Source organism: Drosophila navojoa, chromosome 4 (genome assembly GCF_054131105.1).
Source record: "Drosophila navojoa isolate 15081-1374.11 chromosome 4, UAZ_NAV_1.0, whole genome shotgun sequence".
Taxonomy (NCBI): Eukaryota; Metazoa; Arthropoda; class Insecta; order Diptera; family Drosophilidae; genus Drosophila; species Drosophila navojoa.
Genome location: NC_142892.1, coordinates 22,307,153 through 22,330,447, shown reverse-complemented (window position 1 = coordinate 22,330,447; position 23,295 = coordinate 22,307,153). Strand labels below are relative to the sequence as shown.

The following is a 23,295-nucleotide window of genomic DNA, read 5'->3' as shown; positions in this document are numbered from 1 at the left end:
TACTCGCATTCATTCATTGTTTGTTTTGTTCCACGCATTTGCTGTAGCCGCTGCTGCTTCTGCTCTCTGAACCGCACACGCATCACAGCAACAATAGCAACAACAACAACAACTGTGTCTTATCAACTACCGCACACATTCACATTAGGCGTTGCCGGCGCCGCCAATAAGTGGAAGTGCACAAGTGGTTGCTGCATCGGCATTTGTCTGCGATGATTTTGTTGTTCTCGTTTCCGTATGTGTACATGCCCTATACTCAACACAGGCTTGTGCATGGCATGCTCGACTTGTATTAATAATAATACAGGCGTAATGAATGCCAGTAAATAAAATTCAAGTATATAAACATTATTTAAATAACATACGAATAAACATACCCTTAAATGATCAATATACACACATTTGAAATTATTTACCTTGCATGCACATATATATATGTATGTATATGTAGCGTATTCGTATTTAGGGCATTTTATAGTGTACCCTTCTAGTTGCTAACTGAAGTTCGTGCGTACGAATGTCATTTGCATTTTCATCATTTCGCTTAACGAAACGTAACCAACGTGGGAAGTTGGACCGGACCGTCTGCTCGTCAAGTGCTCCGGCGCCCAGCTGTCCGTCCAGTTGCTTTCGCCTTCCTTTTGCCCGCTGTTCGTTCCAAGGTGCATTCGTCTGCATCTGTGATAAAAATAGAGTTTTCTGTTGGTTTGTCTTGTTATTGTAGCTGCATTTATTTCGATGAGTGTTGGCGTCATTTTCGGTTTTCTTTTGATACCCTTTGTATGGGCTAAAGAGGGGTATTATGATTTAATGTGTAGCTATATCTATTGTTATCGATTTCATGCTCTCAATAAGTATCGATCAACAATACTTGAGTGAATATGTGACTCTACGTAAATATGAACCTTCGAACATTTTTTTTACGGTACATGGTATACCTTAGTGAAGCATTCACTATTTATACATCATTTAACTGGTTTCATCTCTCATTCATTTATTAGGCATATATTTGATGTTTTCGATATGTGTTTGGGACTGTTCGTCTGGTCATTTTCTTTGGCTTCCGCTGTTTTGTTCAAAACTCCATTTCCCTGAGATTTTGTTTCATTTATCACATTTATTTCTGTAACTTTTATTTAATTACACTCTGGTGAATACATCAATTTTCAAATTTAGGTACATATATATTCATATGTGGGCTTTTATTATTTTTACATTAGTTTTTTAAGATTTGTGTGTGTGGTTTTCGGATCGCTTATCTACAAATTTATTGGCGTTTACACATAAAATCACTAAATTATGGATTTTTTGATATATGAAATTTTAGTTTTGTATATTTAAGTGCTTTATTTAAATAGATATTGGCCTAGTGAAATCGAGGGTATATTATTTGTACAGTAATTGAAAAATTTGATCATCGTTTTACTTATGATTGTTAAAAGAGATTTTCTTTTAGCCATTCTAATTAAATTACGCTAAGTCAAAGTTTACCTTATCGTGATAATATATTTATAGATAAATTTTTTTGGTAGATATTTAAGAAAAGATCGTTGACTCCTTATAGAGAAAATGTACATAGAAGAACAAACAAAAATCGTATCTCATTATGTGTATATAGTTTATATATGTGTTTATATATACGACTAGACTTGTGCTGAGATAATGTTATACAATTAGCTAATGCATACATACATATATTACAAATATAGACTGGCTAGCAACATTGATCTCTACGGACTTAGATCTGTATGGTAATTAAATAGTTGTTATATCTATTAGGACACCAGTTCCGGTAGCTAGGTCGACTAAAAACTCGAATACTGGAATTAAATCTACAGTAGTGTTTGGCAATTGATGATCCTTAAACCCAATTGGTGCGCATGCTAGGCTATAAAGCATCATTGTGGCTTTTCGAGATAGTCGTCTCGATCTGATCGATCCGCCGGAATGAGGGCATATAGGTGGAGCTGGCCTGCGTGACTATTGAATTGTTCGACGAGCTCTGCGGGAAGAGGATGAGAGGAAGAGAGCGAGAGATATAGATGCAATTGGAAATTGGCTTGATCAAACAGTAATACCTTTTTCTGTCGATAGGATCGTCCTCGCACTCGGGTTGTGTTACGTCGCACTGGATTAACAGTCGTCGACTTTTGCGACAGACGCACCGAACTGAAGGTGCTGCCCCGGTGACCCCGACGTATTTGCGGAGAGGGCGTACCGGTAGCTGGAAGGAGAGTTAGTTGGTTGGTAAAGATTAAAGAGCAAATAAACTCGTGTTTCTTAGTTATATGAAGACATTCGCTGTTTCTCTCTCTTGCTCGCTCTCTTGGTCTGCATGGTACTCACGTGTGCCGGGTATTGCGGTGCTGCGTTTGGTGGCCTGCATCATGCCGAAGACAACCGCACTGAAGGAGCCATGATGCGAGGTCTGTCGCTGCAGATTGGGCGTCTGGGCGAGAGGGATGCCCGCCGGCATGCGCACAGGTGAGATCAGTTGGCTGTCCGAGATGCCCTTCGGATGCACATAGTAGGTGGTCATCATGCCCTTGCCCTTGACGTTAATCTCTCCGCGTTTCTGCAGATCACCGAGAAGAATCAATTATTTGCGCCACCTTTAGCGCAACAACAGTTCAGTATTTACCACACACGTATAGCCGCGTGAGCAGAGAAACTCCGCCGTATTGGCTGGCACCTGGACGCGCCAGTTCTCGCCCGTGGAGTCCATGCGTGAGGCCACGTTCACCGTGTTGCCCCAGATGTCGTAGACGGGCTTGCGTGCTCCAATCACGCCACTGACCAGAGGTCCGCTGCAGATGCCGACACGCAGCTGGAAGTTGTTGAACGCGTCGCCGTTGATCTCCTCCAGCTTCTTCTTCATGGCGAACGCAAACTCCACCAGGTCGCACACGCTGTCCTCGGGCGTTTCTCCGCGAAGGCGCAAGTGCTCGTGATTGAGTCCAGCTGCAGCCATATAGGTGGCGCCCACTGTTTTAATTTTCTCGACGGATGCAAAGCGTGGCTCCTCCAGCAATTCATCAAAGTCACCTGGGAGGGGGAAGCGGAAGCGGAAGAGCGGGTGAGCCGGGCGTCATTAGCCATTTGGACATTTGGATTTAATCAATCAACTCACAGATAATCTCATTTAGAATGCGTATACACGCCTTGCCATTGTCGATGTCCTCCGAGTAGAAGTCCTGGAAGTTGGGTATGGAGGCAAACATAACGCCGCACAGATTATGCATCTTGGAATAGAGCTCGTCCGTATGCTCGTCGGACAGGTAGTACTCGGCCACGTGGTCCGGCAAAACGTTCTGCGACAGCATTTAAATCAAGCATTTAATTAATGAGTAATCACGGGGAGTGTGCTGAGGGAGGGGGACTGAGCAACTGTTACCTTAATTAATGTGTCATTAAGAGCACGATTCGATTTCATGTTGCTCAGCTCTCGTTCCGCTTGCTCCTTCCAAATAAAGTCCAGTCGGGAGGTAACCTGCAAATGAACAAAGAAATATGGAATGGAAATGTATACAACGAATCGATTTATCCATAGACACTAATGCTCTTAGAACAAGACAGATTCGCCTCTGTTTCTCGGCATACCCTTTATAATCATTGAAATTGGGAAATTAGGGTATATTGGTTTCTCTACGATATATGTAACATGCCGGAGGAGGCGTGGCAGATAACATAAATACGTATATGTAGTATGAACAATCCGGTAAGCTTTAGCGATTTAACGAATCGATCTCAAGACCTATAAGATCTACAGATTTGAAAATCCTTTTGTAGCTGTTTATTTTGATTTCTGTTATATTTTGAATTCTGGGTTTTGGATCTATGTACTTTAAATGATGCATTCGTAGCAAACATACCAGATATTTGAATGAGCTTGCATTTATTTTGGCATGCAGTCAAAGTCAATTATCTAGACATACCTCGACGAGTCTGGCATGATAGCAGACCATGATGAGAAAGGTGATGAGCAATATTAGCATTTGTACGCCCAGAGGCATGCCATGCTGGCGCAGTTTGGCCAGGCTGAAGCTCTCCTCGGTGCTGAACCTGATGAAGATCAGGGTGGTGTAGAAGGCGACCATGCCCAGCGCCATGATTGCCTTGATCAAGTAGTAGAGCTTGAGGGCGGTGGCCAGCGAGACGAGGCAGAGCACCCAGGTGAAGACAATATACTCGCGATGCACGCAGCGGAAGGTGTCATCCGGTGGGATGCTAATCGGATTGCGGCTGTTTCTGATTAGGGTGTACGGTCGATGCGAGAGCTCGAAGGACTCCAGCGGCGAGCTCAGATTGGCAATGGACTCTATGGACAAGCCACCGATAGCCGGCGTGCGTATTGTGATATTCTGCTGAATCGTATGCGTGATGGAGAGCGTCGCCTCCCTGTCCCAGGAGTCGTTAGAGAGCTTCATGTCAGTCGTCGTGCCGTTGTAGCTCGAGGATGGGCAGAGCACCAGGCCGATGGCGCTCAGCATGCACATGGAGACGATGACGCCGCAGATGAAGAGTGTGCGACGTCGACGCTGATGAACCAATTTGGCCGAGTTGATTTTCAGGCAACTGGGCAGGCCTGCAAGTCGATCGAGTTGATTGATAAACAATGTCGGCTGTTAGTAGGCAATCGATTTACCTGGGAACTCCTCGGCCATCACCAGGACGCAGCAGAAGGTGAGCACCACAGTGCCAGCCGCCAAGCAAATGATGACTGTGGTGCAGCGCGGTATAATTATGACCTGGCACAGCACCATAAATATCCAAATGACAAACACACACAGCATGTTGGAGCTGATGGTAGAAATCAATTAGCAACAGTTCATTAATTAACGCCCAAGCACAGACAGAGACAGAGACAGAGACAGAGACAGAAAGAGAGAAAAAGTGAATTATTGGCTACTGAAGTTGACCTTTCACATTCAATCCGCTCCATACGCACCGAAACATGTCCTCGCGCAGCTGACAGAACTTCTGCTCCTGGCTTTTGTCGATGAACTTCAGGGTCCAGGCATTCAGGTACTCGCGCCGTATTTCCTTATTCGAATTGATTTGTATATTCTGCTCGATGAACTCGTCAATCTGTGGGATGCTCGATCAATAGGAGAGCTGTCAACATAGATCATATGAACACTTACCTCCTCATCCATGGGGGTTACCGAAACGCGATGATCAAGCTTGGGGTCTACCAATATGGAGTCTGTCCGATTCAATGTCTCCTCGGGACTGGTTAACTGAAAATGTTGATTGATTTATACTATGCTATTCTATTAAACACTACGATCGTTCATTAATGTGTTGACATTAGCTATAGCTCGTAAGCAGTAACTATTCTAACTCAGTTAGTATGATCTTGTACCTCAAACCCAATTCTGAGCTTTCCTACTTAGCGAACTTAGACTATTTAAATCTGTTGTAATGAATCATTTCCCCTAGCATGAATAGACTTTAACATGCAACATGTCATAAATATCATTCAAAATATATTTATTATAAATGAAATAATTGTATGTTTGCAACATACAAAATTCTGAGACCTTTAAATCTTTCATTATGTGCATATAAATCGGTAAACTGTAATATCAAGTATTTAGTGAAAAGAGAGCTCAAGACTCAACTAAAGATATTGATTAAAATAATTTTAAAAAATTAAATTATGTCTCAGTTTATTAACTGTTAAGCCCATTTATTCTGCCATGGACCTTGGCTGTTATTAAAAACTCCCCCCAAAATTTTATAAATTTTCGTGACTCGATATACTATCGAAAATCCTAAGATCTTAAGTTGCTTGTCCTAGTCTTGTCTTCTATAGTTTATTTTAATCTTTTTAGATTAAACCCTTCTACTTTCATAATCATATGTCCTATAAGTTAAGATCATTCAGATTACTTACATTTCGAAATGGTATTTCCGGAATCCACTCGGTCGTGCTCTCGTCCTCTATGACCAGGCCCTTGGCGCTGATTGAGTCCGCTAGATTCTGTATGCTGGCGCCGTTGCGCGGCCTCAGCTGCTGCTCCAGCGTGCTGGACATCATGGCCGTGGGAGAGGAGACGGTGGACAGGCCGGCAGGGGCTCCGGCGCCACCGGCACTCGCATTGCCGGCGTTGCCGCTGGCCATGCCGTTGCGCAGACGGCGGCTGTCCAGGGCCACGCCCTCGACTACGTTGGGCAGCGAGTTGAGCGAGATGTTCTTCTTCTGCTGCTGCTGCAGCAGCTGGGACGGCTGCACGGCCAGGGAGACGTCCAAGCTGCGCCCGTCGATGCTGCTGCCGTCGCCAATGGCCCCGGCTGTGGTGCTGCCGATGCTGCAGTCGTTGCCGCTGCCGCTGGCCGAGATGGACTTGGGCAGCGGCGCAGTTCCCGGACTGGGGACAGCGGGAGCGGCAATGCTGCTGCTCTGATGCACGCTGCTGCGGGTGCCAAAGCGTCGCTTGGGTCTGTGCGGGGAATGCAGAGTGCAGAGAGTTTGCAGTGCCGGATAAAGGGGATGGCCATGGAGCACTTACCTCAATGGCTCCGTGCGCTTGATTAGGTAGGTGGTCACGTTCAGCTTATTGAGATGATTATCTCGGCTGCCGCCGTTGCCCGGCTCCACCTCGTAGGCGTCGTTGAGGCAGTTGAGAGTCGCCTCCGAGATGTGGACGCGCCTGAAAAGGTGGTGCGGCTCGGTTAGTGGGCGAAAATTAAATTCAAATATTTGTCTACGTTTTCTGCGATTGTGCGTAAAGTTTGCCTGTCCGCACCGCCCTTCACCCGCCCCTGTGTGCCCTTCATAATTGGGATGCCCTTGTGGTCGATGCTGCTGCTGCCGCTGCTGCCTTGCTTTATGTTTATATTTCTGTTTCTCCAGTTCTCTAGTTCTCTGGTTGCGGCTGTGTTGCTCTGGCTCTGGGTTTTGTTTTTGCCTAGGCCACAATTAAATCAAAACATTTTGCAGTAAATGGAACCTTTTGCTTTTCATCTTGTTCGGCTTGTGGCTGCTCTCTGATTTGTTTTGTCCTCTCCTGTTGTTGCCTTTCCCTGCCTCTGCCTCTGCCCCTGTCCTCGTCTCAGTCTTTGTCTCTGTCTCTGTGGCTGGTTTCTTGTGTCTGAGCACGCTGAGCTAGCAAAAATTACGGCAGCAATTGTTGGTTGCTGCCAGCTTTGGACATACCCTAATTGGCCAATTAAAAATGTGGCCAACTTTGAGTTAAAGCCAAGACAGCCAAGCACAAGCACAAGCCTAAGCCCAAGCGCAAGCACAGCCAAAGTTATTTGGCAGCTCGTTTCGGCTTGCAGCAATTCGAGAATTTTGCATTCCGGAATTTTTGCCAATCAACTTGAGCTGCAATACGATCGAAATATAATTACAAGCCAAGTCTCTTGCACAGTTGAAAGCGAAGTATTTTGCCAAATTAAATCCAAAATTCTGCACAACTTTTAGCATCTTTCTGGTGTACCAAAAATATAGCATACTTCTTGGGGCAGCTCAAGCAGAACCTCAATTCGTTAATAAACTTAAAGAGTAGAATAAATAATTGATTTTAAAAGCTAAAATTTACATTTGAAATGTAGTGGATTAATTTCATAATTAAACAATAATAAAAAAATTAATAACAATTATAGGGAATATATTTTTATAGATATGGCAAAGATTTTCGATTTCGTTAAATTATAATAATGTGTCACAGTTTTACTTAAACTGCATACTTCTATAGGTGAATGAAAATTGCATTTGTGACAATTTACAAAACAATCGAATTTGAGGATTACCACAGCTGTGCTAAGGTATTCAGAGGGATTGAGCAGTGCAGAATAAAGTGTAAAGTGTTGCTTCATAATTATAGATTAGCACAGCTTGGCCATAATGTTTATGTTTGTTCTTGTAATCGTACGTCTATCAACACAAACAGACTCCTTAGCACACGCCTTCCTTGCGTGCCTTATTTAACTACTTCTGTATTTTATTCAAAAATTCTCGTCCCGTATTAATAAGGTACTCTCAACAATTTCAATTCATTTAAATTCATCCCCTGTTACAAGTTTGATCATTTTAAAAGGAAAATAATAATATATACAAATATGTATAATTTATAATGAATCTAATATTTTGTTTTGATCTCGAAAGACAGAACAGGCCTCTGAATAATCTCAAAAAGAAAATTGCTATAAGTGGAAACCAAACTCAATGATAAATTCCTTTTCGCTATTACGGACTATCAATAAAAATTGATTCTGTGATTCAGAAGAAATTTATCTTAGATCATCAAGATTTTTTATCTATTTTATATATTTTTTTAATGATATTCAATTCCCATCTGAGCTACTCATACAAAAAAAAAAAAAAAATATTTAAATCAAAGTTATACTTAAATTATAATTATGCCTGATTTCAAATGAATGCACTTGAATACGTCTGATTTTATATGAATATTCTGCGGTTTTTGCTACTGCACTTTGTTTGGCGCACGTGTTGTTGTTGACAAGCGAGCTAATTAGCGAGCCATAGAATTGTTCTTGGTGTAGCTAATTCGTGACTGGACTTACCCGGGAATGCCGCCAGATTCCATGTGATTTGCAATGATAACGTCATTTGACCAGACATCAAAATGCCATTTCTTGTTGCCCAGCACGCCGCACATCACGGATCCGCTGTGGATGCCGATGCGCATGTTGAGGTCGACCTGCAAAATTAACGAACGCAAAATACGCAAATTATGCAAAGCACGAATTTAACTGCAACTGCAACTGCAACTGCAGCTGAAACTGCAACTGCAAAGGCCGCATGTTTTTTTTGGGTCGCTGCAGTCGTCAGTACGTCTGTTGGACTGACAATGCGTCGGCCAATTGTCGTTACTCCACGGCAAGTTTTGCATTCATTAAATGCGCTTAAGGGCCCCACAGGCCGAAGAGAAGCTGAGCTTTTGCTCGAATCACAAAAATATCTATTAAGTTTTTGTTGCAGTTGGGTCATGAGAATGTAGAACTCTTTTCTTGCGGTTGTTTTTTTTTACCCTGTAACGCCAGCAGATCTTTAAAAGGGGGCTCATACTTTTGGATTACAAAAAACCCCACGGATACAATATCTACTCAATTTTATTTGCATCAATATGCAACTCTGTTTTTATAATTTTATTTAAATGCCAAATATGATTACTGTCTTTTTTTACAGGGTATCTGCGTTTCAGCAAACCAAGCACGAGCATATGTTATTGCTGCTGCTGCTGTTGCTTTCGCTGTCATTGGCCGTTTTCGGCTGCCTTTTGCTCTGCTGAGATTTGCATACAAATGAATTGTCAACACGTCCAGCAACGTCCAGCGACCAGGCAGTACACGGACGGGGCCACATAAAACGACGCTGCAGCCATAGCAAAAACAATGTGCAAAATTTGTAAAAAAAACACGCCAAAATGGCTGACGGCTGAAAAATCTGTGGCATTAAATTCAAAAAAAAAAATGTGCCACTCCGCAAACGCTTAAAAGTTTTCAGCAGTTTAACTGTTGACTGTCGCTAACAGCGTGCTGTTAACTTTATTAGTTTAGTTACGCTGACAGAATGGGCGCTGCATGGCAGTTAATTCAACCCAACAGTGCTATGTAGAATGTTGGTATAAATGATGTTAGCAGTGCTATTAAAGTACTATGCCGCTTAACAGCGCTTTGTAATAGCCACATTCTGTTAGTTGTATGAATTTACTGCCTATCGCTCTGTTAAGTCTTTTAAAGTATTTCAACGTCTAACAGTCACTGTGAGCTCAATGCACTAACAGCATTCTGTTAACTTCCTCTGATTTCAACAAGCACCTAAAACTATGCAACAATATGTAAATTCGCATTGCAATCGCATTTACGCCCGCTTAAAAGGCTTACACGCTAGCAAACAAATAAAAATCTGTTGTCTGCCTTCACGCATGAAAAAGCATTCATTAACTGGCAGCCGATAGGAAAGGGGAGATTTCCTGTCACTTACGTGCGTATGCAGCCGTACATCCTTGATGGCTTTTATCATGTGCAGCCCAGTTTCGACGCTACACACCGCATGATCCGGTCGCGTCTTCCAGTTGTCGCTTTCGAATTGCGAAACGCAGTAGTAGCAATCGCCGAGCAGCTTCACGCGCAGGCAATGATTATCCTTCAGGTGGCAGAAAACAATGTGAAAGAGATATTGCAAAGGAGAAGGAAACTTACCTCCGCAATCCGATCGAAGCGAGCGAAAAGATCATTTAGAATCTTTACCAATTGCTGGGCCGAAGTCTTGCTAGCTAGCTCGGTAAAGCCCTTTTGAGGGTGATTTCATTTTTAATTACAGCAATTTATTCACAACACACCTCGCTTACCTTTATATCTGCAAACAATATGCTCACATTGTCCATGGGGTATACGTACAGCTTGTTGAACTGCGTCTCCACAGTGGGGTCCGTGCCCTTGTACATCTCGCTGCGTATTTGATTATTCACAATGTTGGGCAAAACTGCAAACCGATTGATTACACAGATTACAAATTCAACTCGCGTATTGTAGTGTATATTGAAATCGGTATTTAAGTAACTACGTTGATGCCTGATGTCGTTCAGCAACTCAAACTAACTGAGCGAGGCTCAAATCTGTGAATTCTGCTTAACTATGCAATGTTTACCTGCACGCCTGCATAGCTACCTGTGACTGAGTTTTCAGGAATTGAAATTCTCTACTGAGTGTAGCTAATGCAGATAACTTTTGAGTATGTAGACTGATAGAGACATACATATATGGATAATTATATACATATATATTTTTAGATTTTAAAATAAATTTATAATAATTTATATTGATATGAAATATATGTTGAATAAATACTAGAATTAAATATGGAATATCTCAGATTATTCAAGATTAATTGATAATATTATTATAATTCATATTAAAAAAAATATAAATATAAAAAGTTGTAATATTTCAAATATGATTCATAAATTATGAAAATTGACTTAATATATGGTATTATTATTATTTAGTTAATATTTATCAAAATTAAGAAAATGCATAAGTTATTTTATGCTTATTTATGAGTTTCATCATATATATCATATATTATATGCTTAAAAATCATTATATTTGTAAATAAATTTTTTCAATTTAGCTTAGCTAGTTCCGGCAATTATTATTATTTATTTTTTTACATTTTAATTTTTACAAATATTAAATATATACTTGCTTAAAATGCTTTATTGTATTTAAAACTAATAAATTGCTTTAAAGTGCTTGTCACTTACTTGAGTCAAGAAGCTTTTGAGTGCGCTGCAATTCCTTTTCGGACTCTTTCTTGTGCTCCATGGCCTTGTGGGTCTCGATGAAGGCCAGTCGCTGGCCCCGATCCGTCAGGTATTTGGTGTACATGCCAGCCACGTTAATCGCCGTGTACAGAATGAAATTGGCAATGATTTGGAATAGCACGCAGTTCGTGTCCAGTGGCGTCTGCGAATATTTATATTAATATGTGCGTATACACACGCATTTATATAACTCGCAAAAACAATATGGTCTAGTATGTGATTCGTACCGTCTTGTCCTGCAATTTGTTGATGGTGATTACGGCCAGGTGGCAGCTGGCTGTGATTGTGCCGCCCACGACGCACCATTTGAGCGGCAGCGGCAGCATGGCATAGGGCACAAATATGACGAACAGAATGTACCAGACCAGGTACTCCCGATTCTCGAAGCCGACGCCTTCGCTGATGAATCCTGTCGCAGAGGCAGTAAAACATTTATGACGGCCAAAGGATTAGCAAATTTAATGGCCTGCGCATGTGACGCATGATTTATGCCTTATACGAGCCATTCTCCCTCTCCCCTCTCACTCCTCACTCTGCCCACCCACGCACTCACCTTGTATATTGAAGAGCACCCACGTGCAGACCGCCGCCCAGTGCAAATAATTGTTGGCAAAGCAGCGCCAGTACCCGAGGAAGCAAATGGCCAGATTGGCAATGCCACAGCAAACAGACCAAGTAATGGACGTGGCTGTGCTCGCATAGCTCGAGCTCTGAACGGGTTCACACTTGGATTAGATACTATTTGGTCCCTGTTACGGCAGACACTTACCGTGTCTAAGCGATCCTCCCTCGGCTGCAGCATCCAGATGAGCGCCATCACAATCTTCAGCACAAAGTCCACCACGTTCACGATGATGAGCGACTTCTGCCGTTGTCTGTGCGTGTAGGTCAGGTAGCTTCTCTCCAGCGAGCTCTGCTTGAAGGAGTTGGTCAGCGAGGGGCAGAGTATGCCCTTGACCACGTTGCCGCTCTTAAAGGCCGAATAGGTTTCATTATTCAGCGGGCGTTGAGGGCCCGCCATGCTGGCAATCGATTGGCCCGACTCCAGTTCATAATCTATAAAAATTAAAGATATTTGGTCTGTTAATAAAAAGCCAACAATCATGGAAATTATATGAAGTGCTTAAAAATAAAATATGATTATCTAACTGCATCCATTTTGGCTTGACTTGAAGTCCTACAGTCGATCAATGAAACATGACTAAAAATCTGCGATGGCGTGATAATATCCTTTAAGTTTTAATGTCTTTATTTCTTACAAGCATAGTTCACTGGACTCGATTGATTTCGATCCATGTGTAACTTACGTACAGTATTATCATTTTTGAATATATACAGGATTATATAATATATAATATATATTCATTAAGTATTTTCTTCTTATACGTTTTTCCTATAAGTATTCCTTTTACGTATTTCCTTAACGTGTTTCCTTTACGTCTTTCCTTTACGTATTTTCTTTACGTATTTCCTTTATGTATTTCTACGTAGTTGAGCGATCACACACTTCACTTCACTTTATTGCACTGCAGGACTGAGCTCCACCTGGCCTGGGCGACTGAAGAAGACTGAAGAAATGCTGCAGCTGTTGCCCTTTATATAGGGCGACTTTCACTTAAAGCCTACGCCGCGCTCAATTGTTAAGTCCGTCGTCGTCAAGCAGCATTCTAGATTCGTTTTACTCAATATAAATACCACAGGAATACTGCTGCATACACATAGACAACTTAAATGATCTTCTGCTGCTAGTCTTTGTCCATTTTCTAAGGCTGACAGCCAGAGAGACAGACAAGAAGATAGATTGGAAACCGACAGAGAGACTGTTATACAATCAGACGAACATATATAGGAAAAACAGCTGGCATAGTTACACCGGATTAAATCATTACGCTGCTCAAGAATATACATATATGCATTCCAAGGCTAAATGTATTTATAATACTTGTAATTATTCTTCTCTTCTATAGTTCTCTTAAGGACTAGAACTACAGCATGGTTTGCTTTAATTTTTGGCTATTCAATCCCATACGCATTTTCGATGGAGAATGGCTAGACAACTTTCAAATAGGTCAGATCTAGCCTGAAGAATGGTAAGCTAGATCTGTGTTACCACTGATTGCAGCCTCATGAGCAAACGGATATAACCAACTGTTTATTAAGTATAAAATAACTTTAGGTGTATGAAAGTAACCCAACGAACTAATAGAGCATATTTGAACACAGAGATATGATTACATTCAGCAGCAAGAGGAGGAGCCGGTTCCGTATCAATGTGCTGGCATTCCGCTTTGTAATTGCTATGATCCAGCTCAAGTGATACCACACATTCGTATAGACCGATGGGATTTGCTTGTGCCCGCAGCCGAGGCTATAAATAACGATGCCATAAATTGTGGTATTGTCCATGAGGGGACTGCCAGTATCGCCGGGGCAGGGATTCTGATCGATGGTGGTATCCAGATGGCCGGCGCACAGCATTTCGGGCTCGTAGTTTTCCAGCAACGAGCTACAGGTCTTTTGCGTCTGTAGCATTACGTCTATGTACAGGATTTTCGCTGGCAAGAAGCCGCCCTGCAAGCAGTGGGATATGACGTGAGCTCAACCGACAACAAACACAATGAGAGACCTAGTCAGACTAACGGCATACATGCGGCCCCAGCCCAGGACCCTGTACTGTTGTCCAGGAATCGGCGGACTTGTGGGCAACTCGAGTATTCCGATGTGTGGGTTCTTTGAGGGCAGGGCAAAGCCCAGCTTCACAAGCGCGATGTTGAAAGTGTGGTAGAGGGTATAGTTGACCGGCACAAAGATCTCCCTTATCGGAATATTGATGGTGTTGCCTCTAAGCACCCTCAGTCGGTCCGGGGCTCCTGCCACGATCTGCAGGAGTCGGTTACTATGGGGTATCTTGCGTTCGCTGTTGCAACACAAACTTTCTGTAAGCCCTGATCGTTAGTCAATATGGTCAGCATATTTACGTACTCCATAACGCAGCTTGCAGCAGTCAATACGAACACTGGCGATATTATCGATCCGCCGCAGTAGTGATTGTCGCCGAAGTGTTTTACCGGCGTGCGCGACCTGAAGGACACCACGTACTTGGTCAGCTTCGTGTATATTTCAGCATTAAATTCTGGTGAGGAGAGACGCTTTGCTCGTCGCACACTCGACTGGAGGGCGGTGCAGGAGCCGGAAATTAATAGCCAAAATACAAGTAGCTTCAGCACTGGGGGAAACCACATTTTCTTCATTCTATATTTTCGGCCGATTGTCACAACTGACGTCGAGTGAAAGGGCATATATTTTCGAAAACTATTTTTAACAGCTTAAGCTTTGTCGTCGTGGACCTCAATTACACTAAATGAAGTCTAAAATTTATGGATTATCATCAGTAAATCGTCTTCTTCTTGTTTCAGAACATAATGCTACGACAGTGTTATATCAAACTATAACTTAAATGAACCTCTGCCCAATAAACCGAATGCAAAACGGCATTAGCTGCCTCACACTTTTCCTAATATTCAATTTATATATAAAATAAAATCGAAATATTAAATACTTTTTAGATAATTGTATGTACTGTCTAATACAAGTGCTTTTATATTACTTCAGATCTCAAATGCAAACGAATAGTTCAACAAACCATCATAAGAATTTGGCTAGATTGACTGTTTTTCTTCTGAATAAATATTATGAAACGAAACAATTATTAACATGAACAGAACTTATACTGTTTTTTTTTTTCAAGCCCAGGTCAGAGTCCACAACCCATTGCTCTGAATTATTTATGGCCTAGGAAACCTGGAAGGCAGAGACTGATGGAGTGTTATAGAAAGCATCTGATGAAGATGAAATGCATGTATATTTATAGTTGAGTACCCAACTCCAATTCGAACAAAGCTCTTCTGTTTCATTTGATTCAATTTTGCCTTGAATGTCTTTACCTAGCAATATCCATGTGAAAGCTCTTCACTTTCAATGCAATGCAGATGTTACACTTGATTCTTTTCACTGTCATTTGTGGTCTTATAGAGAGACTTGATAAGGACTTGACTGTCATTGGGCTTACCGAAATTACTGTTGCCGAATATGCTGCAGCTCTCGGTGCGTCGCTTGGGTCCATAGCCAGATTTGTCCTCGACGATGCGCACGGACTGCACTCGACGCGGCGTTTGCTTGGCCATGGCTCCGGCGACAGGTCGGTCAACGTTTATGCCGGCGCCGCTGCCGACGCCGACGCCGACGTTGCTGCCAACTGCGAGCATTGCCTGCTGTTTCTTGCGCAAATTGGATAAAATTGAAGCTGCGGAGGCCTGCAGCGAGTGGGGCAGATCGCCGCTGTCGTCCATCTGTGCCCCGTCGCCGGGTAGGCGTGGTATTTTGGACATGTCCAGAGTGGTTGGCGTACACGTTCCGCAGCCGGCCGCTTCCTGCTGGTTTTTTTGTTTCAGTTTAGCTTTTAATTAGCCCTAAGTGCCTCCGCACATTACGCTTACCTCTGCTGCTGCTGCTGCTGCTGCTGTTGTTGTTGTTGCTGTTGCTGCTGCTGCTGCGGTGGTTGTGGCTGTGGCTGTGGCTGACATAGTTGGGGCCGTAGCTGCCATTGTTGCCGCTGTAATCTGCTCATCATTTGTGGTCTGCGCTGCGGGATTGCTCAAGCCCTGGCCACAGTCAACGTCGTCGTAGTCGTTCACGTCATCCTCTTCGTCGTCGTCGCCGTCGCCGTCGCCGTCGTCGTCGCTCTCCAGTCTCAGATCGTCTATTTGTGCCAAGGTAATGGCCCCCTTGTCCATGGCCCGTCGCAGCACCACGCCCTGCTCCGCCTCGCTCTCCGGCTCCTGCACGCTGGGGCCACGCTGCGTCAGTTCGGGTGGCGCGGAGCGAGTCACGCTGTTGCTCTGGCGGCGCTGCTGCAGCGCCGAGGCCGGCGTTGAGCTCAGTTGGCGTAGATGCACTTCGTCCGAGACCAGTTTGTCGTCGTCGTCGTCCATGCTGCGTTCCGGCTCCTGCTTCTGTTCCCTTTCCCTTTCCCTTTCCCTTTCCCGTTCCTGTTCCTGTTCCTGTTCCTCGGCGGTTCTGCAAGAAGTAAACATTTGCCGTGGTTGGTTATTGAAAAACGAGCAAGGGAAGTAAGGGACTCGCATATTCTCAGCATCAGCATCATCATCATCATCATCATCATAATCATAATCATCATCATTATTATCGGGAGGCTTTAACTTTCAATTTACGCTTTGAAGTTGTCAACGATTTTATTCTGCTTGCGTGAGCCGACTCTGATTGCTGGGACCGAACACGTTCGCTATTCCTGGGCCTTTCAAGGCGGCGCCACATCTAATGAATGCAAACATTCCCCCTCACAGCCAACAATCAGACTCGAGGCAGGCCAGGCCAGGCACAAAATGTAAATGGTCTCCAAGCGCCAACATTGCCGCCGAGGCGTGAAGTCATTTGCCATGTCTGCCAGCTCTTGGGCCTTCAGAGGGGAGAGGACGTCATAGATTGACTGAATAGACTCTCCGTGCAAAATGGTTAATACGAGTATAAAGTTTTGCCGAAATTAGCAGCTGTTAGTTCTCCATTCATACGCCGGGACATGAGTATATCATGTCAACAATAATCTTAAAGGGAACATTTAATTGCAATTTGCCAGAATTTTATATTTAGCTTAGCAAACGTTTCTAAAGGCAACCAGCTCTAGCTACAGCTCCAGCTCAATGAAATACAAATTTAAAAGTGCCAGAAATCTGCCTGGCGGTAATCGACTTTGTAATACTCGCTCACGGCTGCAGTATGAGGGGAACTTGTCGTATATAAGAGAATTAGTTCAATTGAGCGTGTCAACTAACTGAACTAGTTCTGAACTTCTTCAAGTTCAACATGAACCATTCGATAGGAGAGTCTCACATTCTATTAAGTTATTGTACTTTCTATTGAATTTCTGTTTTATAAATTAATGAACTAACCAGTTCGAAATCCCCATTTAAATCGAAATTAAATGTTCTCAAATTTTCGCACAGGCCAACTAAAAAGATTTCTTTAGAAATTGCGTTGAAAAATTAAAACTCGTTGGTTCATAGAGGCTATCCCCACGGAGTAAGATATTTGATTCACACCACTTGTCTGAAAAGCTCCAGTAAAACAAAGTGCTAAACGGCTATTTAATGGCTTAAAGTAAGTCTTTTGAAAGTATGTATGTACACATTATGTAAGTACATATATATGCATTAACCGTAGAGACGCTTTTAACGCAGTAATTATATCCGGATTCTAATGTATATTTATTATCTATAAAAGTAGCCATTTATATATGATATATTATAAATGATATACATATATATAAGACCTATGTATATAATATAAATTCTTCTTTGCCACCTGAGAAATTGTTATGGTGCTTTTCATGGCATTGATTGTATCATGGGAGTTTTATCATGACATAGTTTACAAAGGCCTGTAATAGGTGTAAGGATACAAATCGTTTCGGTCTATTGGCCTGTATACACTCTGTATACGTATATACAAAATAAAAATGTGTATCGTATATTAATCAATACTTACCCTATACTTTATTTACATGTATAAAATACAGGGTAAAGCCTAAAGGTATGAGAAAATTGGAAAAGCCAACATATAAAGCAAGTGAGGTATTTCCGGGGGCTCAGCTCTTAAGAATTGCTGGTGACTCTTTAAATAATATTTAGGGATGATGTGCCCAACGTCTCTAGTGTGGCAGTTCACCTGCATCGTTTACTGATTTGTCTATTACTCGATCTAATATTCTATGTAATGTATTCAAGTTAAATTCACAGTGGCCCAGAGGCAGCCCCGGGCTGAGGCAGGGGAAGCGTTGACAGTGAACAACTAGAAAATGCCGCGATGATGTCGTTGTCATTATTCAAATTAGCATTTAGACACACGCGGTTGCACTCACACTTACACTGACACACGCACACTAGCACACACATTGACACAGGCGCACACACACAGGCTCATTCGTATGCGACGTGTAAGGAAATCGTAGCATACTTTTGGGCATAGCAAACACTGCCTCGAATATTGTAGACGCAACAGAAAATTCCAATAAATCGCAGCAGCCAGGACAATGTGTACGTAAGTATGTGTGTGTGTGTGTGTGTATGCAAATACTTTCTATGTAAGCCACGAAATTAAATTTGGCAAATGCTGACATAAGGCAGCTGCTACATGTAAAAAATAAAAATAATCATATTTACTTTTCGCACTTTTAAATACAATTTGGCCTCTATGCTTGCTGTGTGTGTGCGTGTGTGTGTGTGTGTGCGTGTTCGTTTGAGTTCTTTAAGCCGCAACTGGAAAAACAAGTTGCAAAAGTTGTTAAGAAGTTTATAGAAACTTTGTCAAAATATAAAAATAATTATATTGGAGCGAAACGCGATCTATTTCTGTCTCCCTTGCGCAGTTGGCTATCATATAGCGCTTTTCTAGGCGCTGCGAATGTCGCATTATTTTCTATGCTCGAGCTCGATGTTCGTGCTTGTATTGGTGTCTGGCCGCGTTATCAGTTGCCATTTGGCAAATGAGGCAGACAAATGCTGGATAAGGCAAACGACTCGCAATCGCGGCTCGATTAATGTGTAGATAACATGCGAGTGAGTCGATTGCATCAGATAAATAATATGCTATAATGATGAGTACACATATCTCAAAATTCACAATTTGTGTCAAATGGACTCCAAGTATTTGAGCCACATTCAAATGTGTGAACGTGGCAACGTGTAAATTTCTAGTTTATAATTTGAGGGTTTTAACACTTCCACAATGCGTACAATTGGCCTTTGTGGGGCGTATTGGCTTTTGGCGAGTATTGGCATTGTTGCTGCAAATGCACAATCCGCTCTCCACACACCTGATGGCTCGATTCGAGAGACGCGATCTCACATCACATGGCACACAGCCGCAGTCGCAGAGTTGTTTTTGTTTTTGTTTCTCTTTTCATAGGCGATTAGCACATTTTCTAAGTTGATTTTCATGCGTACGCGCCACGACTGAGCTTGAAAGCTGCATTGTATTTGCGGACTAAACCAGTTGGTTACCTCTATTTTGTTAATTTGTTGTTTCTTTTTGATTGCTGATTCGGGATGAGTAATCCGACAGATAAACACACCGAGCACCGAGCAGCGAGCACCGAGTACAGAACAGAACAGAAACGCGCTGTTTATCAAGCGAGCCGCGTTCGGCTCGCTCTGCAGGCAGCAGGCAGACAGCGCGCGGGGGAGAGAAACGTCTAATATAATTATCACTTATATAAATGCGTTGATAATGGCGCAACACTATTCAAAACACAAAACACAAAATCGATTCGCTGCCCTGGCATTGGCCCTGATTTACCGTTGCGGACGGAGTTAGCCCCGAGTTCAATCTGGGCAGCAGCTGTTGGCTGAGCGAATCTAGTTTTCCTTATGGAGCCGTGACTCAGACTAATTTCGGACTTGCACCACTTTATTTGACCAGCAAATATGTGTGTTTATCACAATTTGAATATTTACACATTTATTTATCCGGTATAAAGTCAGGGGAGCGCTCCGCTCTCCACTTATTTCGCGTCTTTCGCATCGAACTGGCGTTGGGCAACTGAGCGCCAAGAGCGCCATTCGACTGCCTATAAAACTGAGCATCAAATGTACATAATATAAATATATAAAAAACAATATATGTATATATGTGTGTTCGTATATTTAGTGTCAAATATGAAATATGACACTCGCATATGAAACAGCAGTTACAGTTCTCATAGAGAGCGAGAAATCTGTTGGCCGTTCGCTAAGCCAATATTTTGCTCAATTTAGCATATTTTAGTAGCCTTTCGCGTTCTCTCTAATTACATAAACAGTTGGCTGTTAACGGCTATCATCAACCTGTAGTAACTCGACTGATTGAAGAGTTGAAGCAATTGAATGCATGACATGAAAATACATAAACTTCTTCTATAGTAAATCGATCTATTAATTTGTTTACTTTACCTTAAAAATAGTTATTTTGCTTTAATACTTGGAGTCTTGTTAGTTTCTGTCATCATGCTGGGCTGGCATATATGAGAGCAATCGAGTCCCAATAATTTGCAATGACGTTAATTTTTAATTCAATTGACGAGGTGCGAATAATGTGTACAAATTCGATTGTTTAATACGTTGAGCATATAATATTTTTGAAATTTAAAACAAGTATTTTCTATATATATTTAATTAATTCGCACATCTTTCTAGTGCCATACAACATTATATAATTATATATTTGTATGAAATACGTTGATTCTTATCAATATAATTATTTATTTATTATGTATTATATGTATGTATTTTGTATATTTCATTAATTTGTTCATTTTTTCTAGTGCCACACAACATTATATTGATTTCAATCAAAATAATTATTTATGTACATATTATAATTATGTTTACTATTTATTATTATATATTATATAATGCATATATAATAAATTAATAATTAATAAATTATAAATTTATTATATTATAAATTATTATTCAGTCTTTATTTTTTTAAATTTAATAAATGATGTAGGGCATTTTTCAAAAATGTTGCCATTCATTATTATTATTTTGCGTTAATTATTACTTTTTATACCCTGAACCCATTGAAAATGGGAAATCAGGGTATAATGGTTTTGTTAAAAGTATGTAACAGTCAGAAGGAGGCGTGGCAGACCCCACAAAGTATATATATTCTTGATCAGGGCGACAAGCTGAGCCCTGTCCGTCCGTCCGTCCGTCCGTCCGTCTGTCCGTATGTATGAACGCGTCGATCTCAGAAGATATAAGAGCTAGAGACTTAAACTTTTTTTTAAAATGTCCGTACATATCACGCGCTTATCGAGTTTATCACTAAAAAACGATAACTCATTCCGATACTTTTTTATCGATAAAAAACCTTATCGAAGATCACTCAAAAAATTATATCTCCTACATCTTTTAAGCTAGAGTCTCCAAATTTAAAATGTATAGTAAGATGTATTTTAGACAATTTCGCTTTTTGTTAAAATTTACCCCCCACCCCTAAATCCACCCCCTCACCCTCATCTTTGTAAAAGTCGTATATCAAATACTAGAGACTTGTGATTCGGTATACACATACATTTTAACATTATGATTACGTTCTGAAAGTTTCATTACGATCGTACGTCTAGAAATTAAATTATTCAACAAATAAGTTGTCATTATATTGCCACTGCAGCGCAACCCAAGCGCAATCGCCTGTATATGTGAGTGTGTGTATATGCGTGTGTTTGTTTGTATGCGTGTGTGTGCGTGTGTTTGTTTGTATGCGTGTGTGTGCGTGTGTTTGTTTGTATGCGTGTGTGTGTTTGCTAATTATTATTGAAATATCAGTTGCTTGTAGGGTTCAGGGGATCTCGTAGTCGAGCTGTCTCGACTAGAGCTTTCTTACTTGTTTTTCTTATATTTATGAATTATAAGCTTTTTAACACATTCATATATTTTTATACCCTGAACCCATTGAAAATGGGAAATCAGGGTATAATGTTTTTGTGTAAAAGTATGTAACAGGCAGAAGAAATCATCGTAGACCCCATAAAGTATATATATTCTTGATCAGCACGACGAGCTGAGTCGATATAGCCCTGTCCGTCCCCGTCCGTATGAACGCCGAGATCTCAGAAGATATAAGAGCTAGAGAGCTTTGTGTGCATACTCGTGTATACCATACGCAGTACGAGTTTGCTTTATTTTTTCGATAACTCATCCGATAACTTTATTATCGAGAATAATCGAAAAATTGATTTTGTTTTTTGAGCCTCATTGGAGTACTTTTAGACGTGGAGACTTCAGATTTACTGTGTATATATATATGATGAATACAAACATTTTGTAATCAACAGATTTTGGATACCACGCCCCCTTCGCCACCAATTTGTAAAAAACGTATTTCAAGTACTAAAGACTTGTGCTTTGGAATGTACACACAGTTTGACCATATGATTACGCTCTGAAAATTTCATTAAGATTGCATGTCTACAAAAAAAGTTATTCATCAAATAAATTCTCATACTATTGCCCACTTCAGCGCAGCCCAAGCGCAGTCGCAGCTTACTGCGCAGTTAGCAGAGCGCGGGCGCGTGAGGTTGGATGCATGTTTATGTATGTGTGCGTGCATAAAATTAGTGCAGAATGATCAGAATATCAGCTTGGAGGGTTCAGGGTATCTCCTAGTCGAGCAGTCTCGACTAGAGTCTTCTTACTTGTTTTTTATTGTTATTATATAATGAGTTATTGAAATCCATTTTATCTAAAAATATGTACTGTATTTAAATATTATTTAACAGGGAAAATAATAATAATAATAGAAAATTAACATATAAAAAACATGTCTAAAATACATATAATTGAAATAATATGTAACAAATTTATATGAGGTAAGTTTTATTTAAATATTATTTAACAGGGAAAATAATAATAATAATAGAAAATTAACATATAAAAAACATGTCTAAAATACATATAATTGAAATAATATGTAACAAATTTATATGAGGTAAGTTTTAATTCGTGTGTTAATAATATTACGAATTATTACATTGACCACTTCCACTTCGATCCCACTTCGTATTTACAAAGTGTAAAGTTCCCAGTTTCTAGATATTTATACCTCTAAAGATGTATTTATGTAGATAAAAGACAGCAAATCTAAAAGTACTTTTAGTTAATTATCACACCTATGTTAAAATCCACTTCCCTACACTTTTAGTCTCTATTAAATATAAATGCTTTAAGTTTGTAATTTGCTCACATCAGAGGCAACGTCATCTGCGACAATTCACCTGTCAGAAGCCAGAAGGAAGCCAAGGGAAGTGAGCTGAGGACAATCAGCCACGACCCAATATATATGTATGCAGGGAGTAAGACATTTAAAATAGGAAATGAGCTGACTTGGTCGATAAATATGTTTGATAAGCTCATTATTCAGAGCTCATTGTTGCGTC

At 41.1% G+C, this 23,295-nt stretch overlaps 2 protein-coding genes across 3 annotated transcripts in view; both read right to left on the bottom strand.

Annotated features, from left to right (window-relative positions):
- Positions 1 to 1,097: 1,097 nt before the first annotated feature.
- Positions 1,098 to 23,295, bottom strand: part of Ac78C (adenylyl cyclase 78C) — a 47,614-nt gene continuing 25,416 nt past the window's right edge. The window contains exons 3-24 of one of the 2 annotated variants that reach the window (XM_018102147.3): positions 15,797 to 16,376; positions 15,370 to 15,733; positions 12,070 to 12,356; positions 11,854 to 12,010; positions 11,528 to 11,709; positions 11,241 to 11,442; positions 10,326 to 10,459; positions 10,177 to 10,266; positions 9,959 to 10,120; positions 8,536 to 8,672; positions 6,516 to 6,656; positions 5,900 to 6,446; positions 5,145 to 5,240; positions 4,949 to 5,088; positions 4,646 to 4,800; positions 3,936 to 4,585; positions 3,395 to 3,490; positions 3,131 to 3,311; positions 2,642 to 3,045; positions 2,347 to 2,575; positions 2,079 to 2,224; positions 1,098 to 2,002 (exon numbers count right to left, since the gene is read on the bottom strand). In XM_018102147.3, coding sequence (XP_017957636.2) covers positions 1,889 to 2,002; positions 2,079 to 2,224; positions 2,347 to 2,575; positions 2,642 to 3,045; positions 3,131 to 3,311; positions 3,395 to 3,490; positions 3,936 to 4,585; positions 4,646 to 4,800; positions 4,949 to 5,088; positions 5,145 to 5,240; positions 5,900 to 6,446; positions 6,516 to 6,656; positions 8,536 to 8,672; positions 9,959 to 10,120; positions 10,177 to 10,266; positions 10,326 to 10,459; positions 11,241 to 11,442; positions 11,528 to 11,709; positions 11,854 to 12,010; positions 12,070 to 12,356; positions 15,370 to 15,733; positions 15,797 to 16,376 — 5,194 coding nt within the window. In that variant the 3' untranslated portion in view covers positions 1,098 to 1,888. Of the gene's footprint in view, positions 2,003 to 2,078; positions 2,225 to 2,346; positions 2,576 to 2,641; positions 3,046 to 3,130; positions 3,312 to 3,394; positions 3,491 to 3,935; positions 4,586 to 4,645; positions 4,801 to 4,948; positions 5,089 to 5,144; positions 5,241 to 5,899; positions 6,447 to 6,515; positions 6,657 to 8,535; positions 8,673 to 9,958; positions 10,121 to 10,176; positions 10,267 to 10,325; positions 10,460 to 11,240; positions 11,443 to 11,527; positions 11,710 to 11,853; positions 12,011 to 12,069; positions 12,357 to 15,369; positions 15,734 to 15,790; positions 16,377 to 23,295 lie in introns of both variants that reach the window. The other variant, XM_089260574.1, reaches the window with a different exon arrangement.
- On the bottom strand, positions 13,448 to 14,621 carry LOC108652088 (putative trypsin-6). The gene is made up of 3 exons (XM_018102154.3): positions 14,283 to 14,621; positions 13,941 to 14,217; positions 13,448 to 13,871 (listed from the first exon to the last, which is right to left on the bottom strand). The coding sequence occupies exons 1-3, from the start codon at positions 14,597 to 14,599 to the stop codon at positions 13,500 to 13,502; spliced, it is 966 nt and encodes a 321-aa protein (XP_017957643.2). The 5' UTR covers positions 14,600 to 14,621; the 3' UTR covers positions 13,448 to 13,499.

Bases quoted from the DNA above. Each gene is read 5' to 3' on its own strand.
- LOC108652088 (XM_018102154.3), bottom strand. From the start codon at position 14,599: ATGCCCTTTCACTCGACGTCAGTTGTGACAATCGGCCGAAAATATAGA. The intron at 14,218-14,282 runs GTACGTAAATAT...GTGTTGCAACAG, and splicing joins GCTGCAAGCTGCGTTATGGA to CGAACGCAAGATACCCCATA. The intron at 13,872-13,940 runs GTTAGTCTGACT...CACTGCTTGCAG, and splicing joins GCTGGGGCCGCATGTATGCC to GGCGGCTTCTTGCCAGCGAA.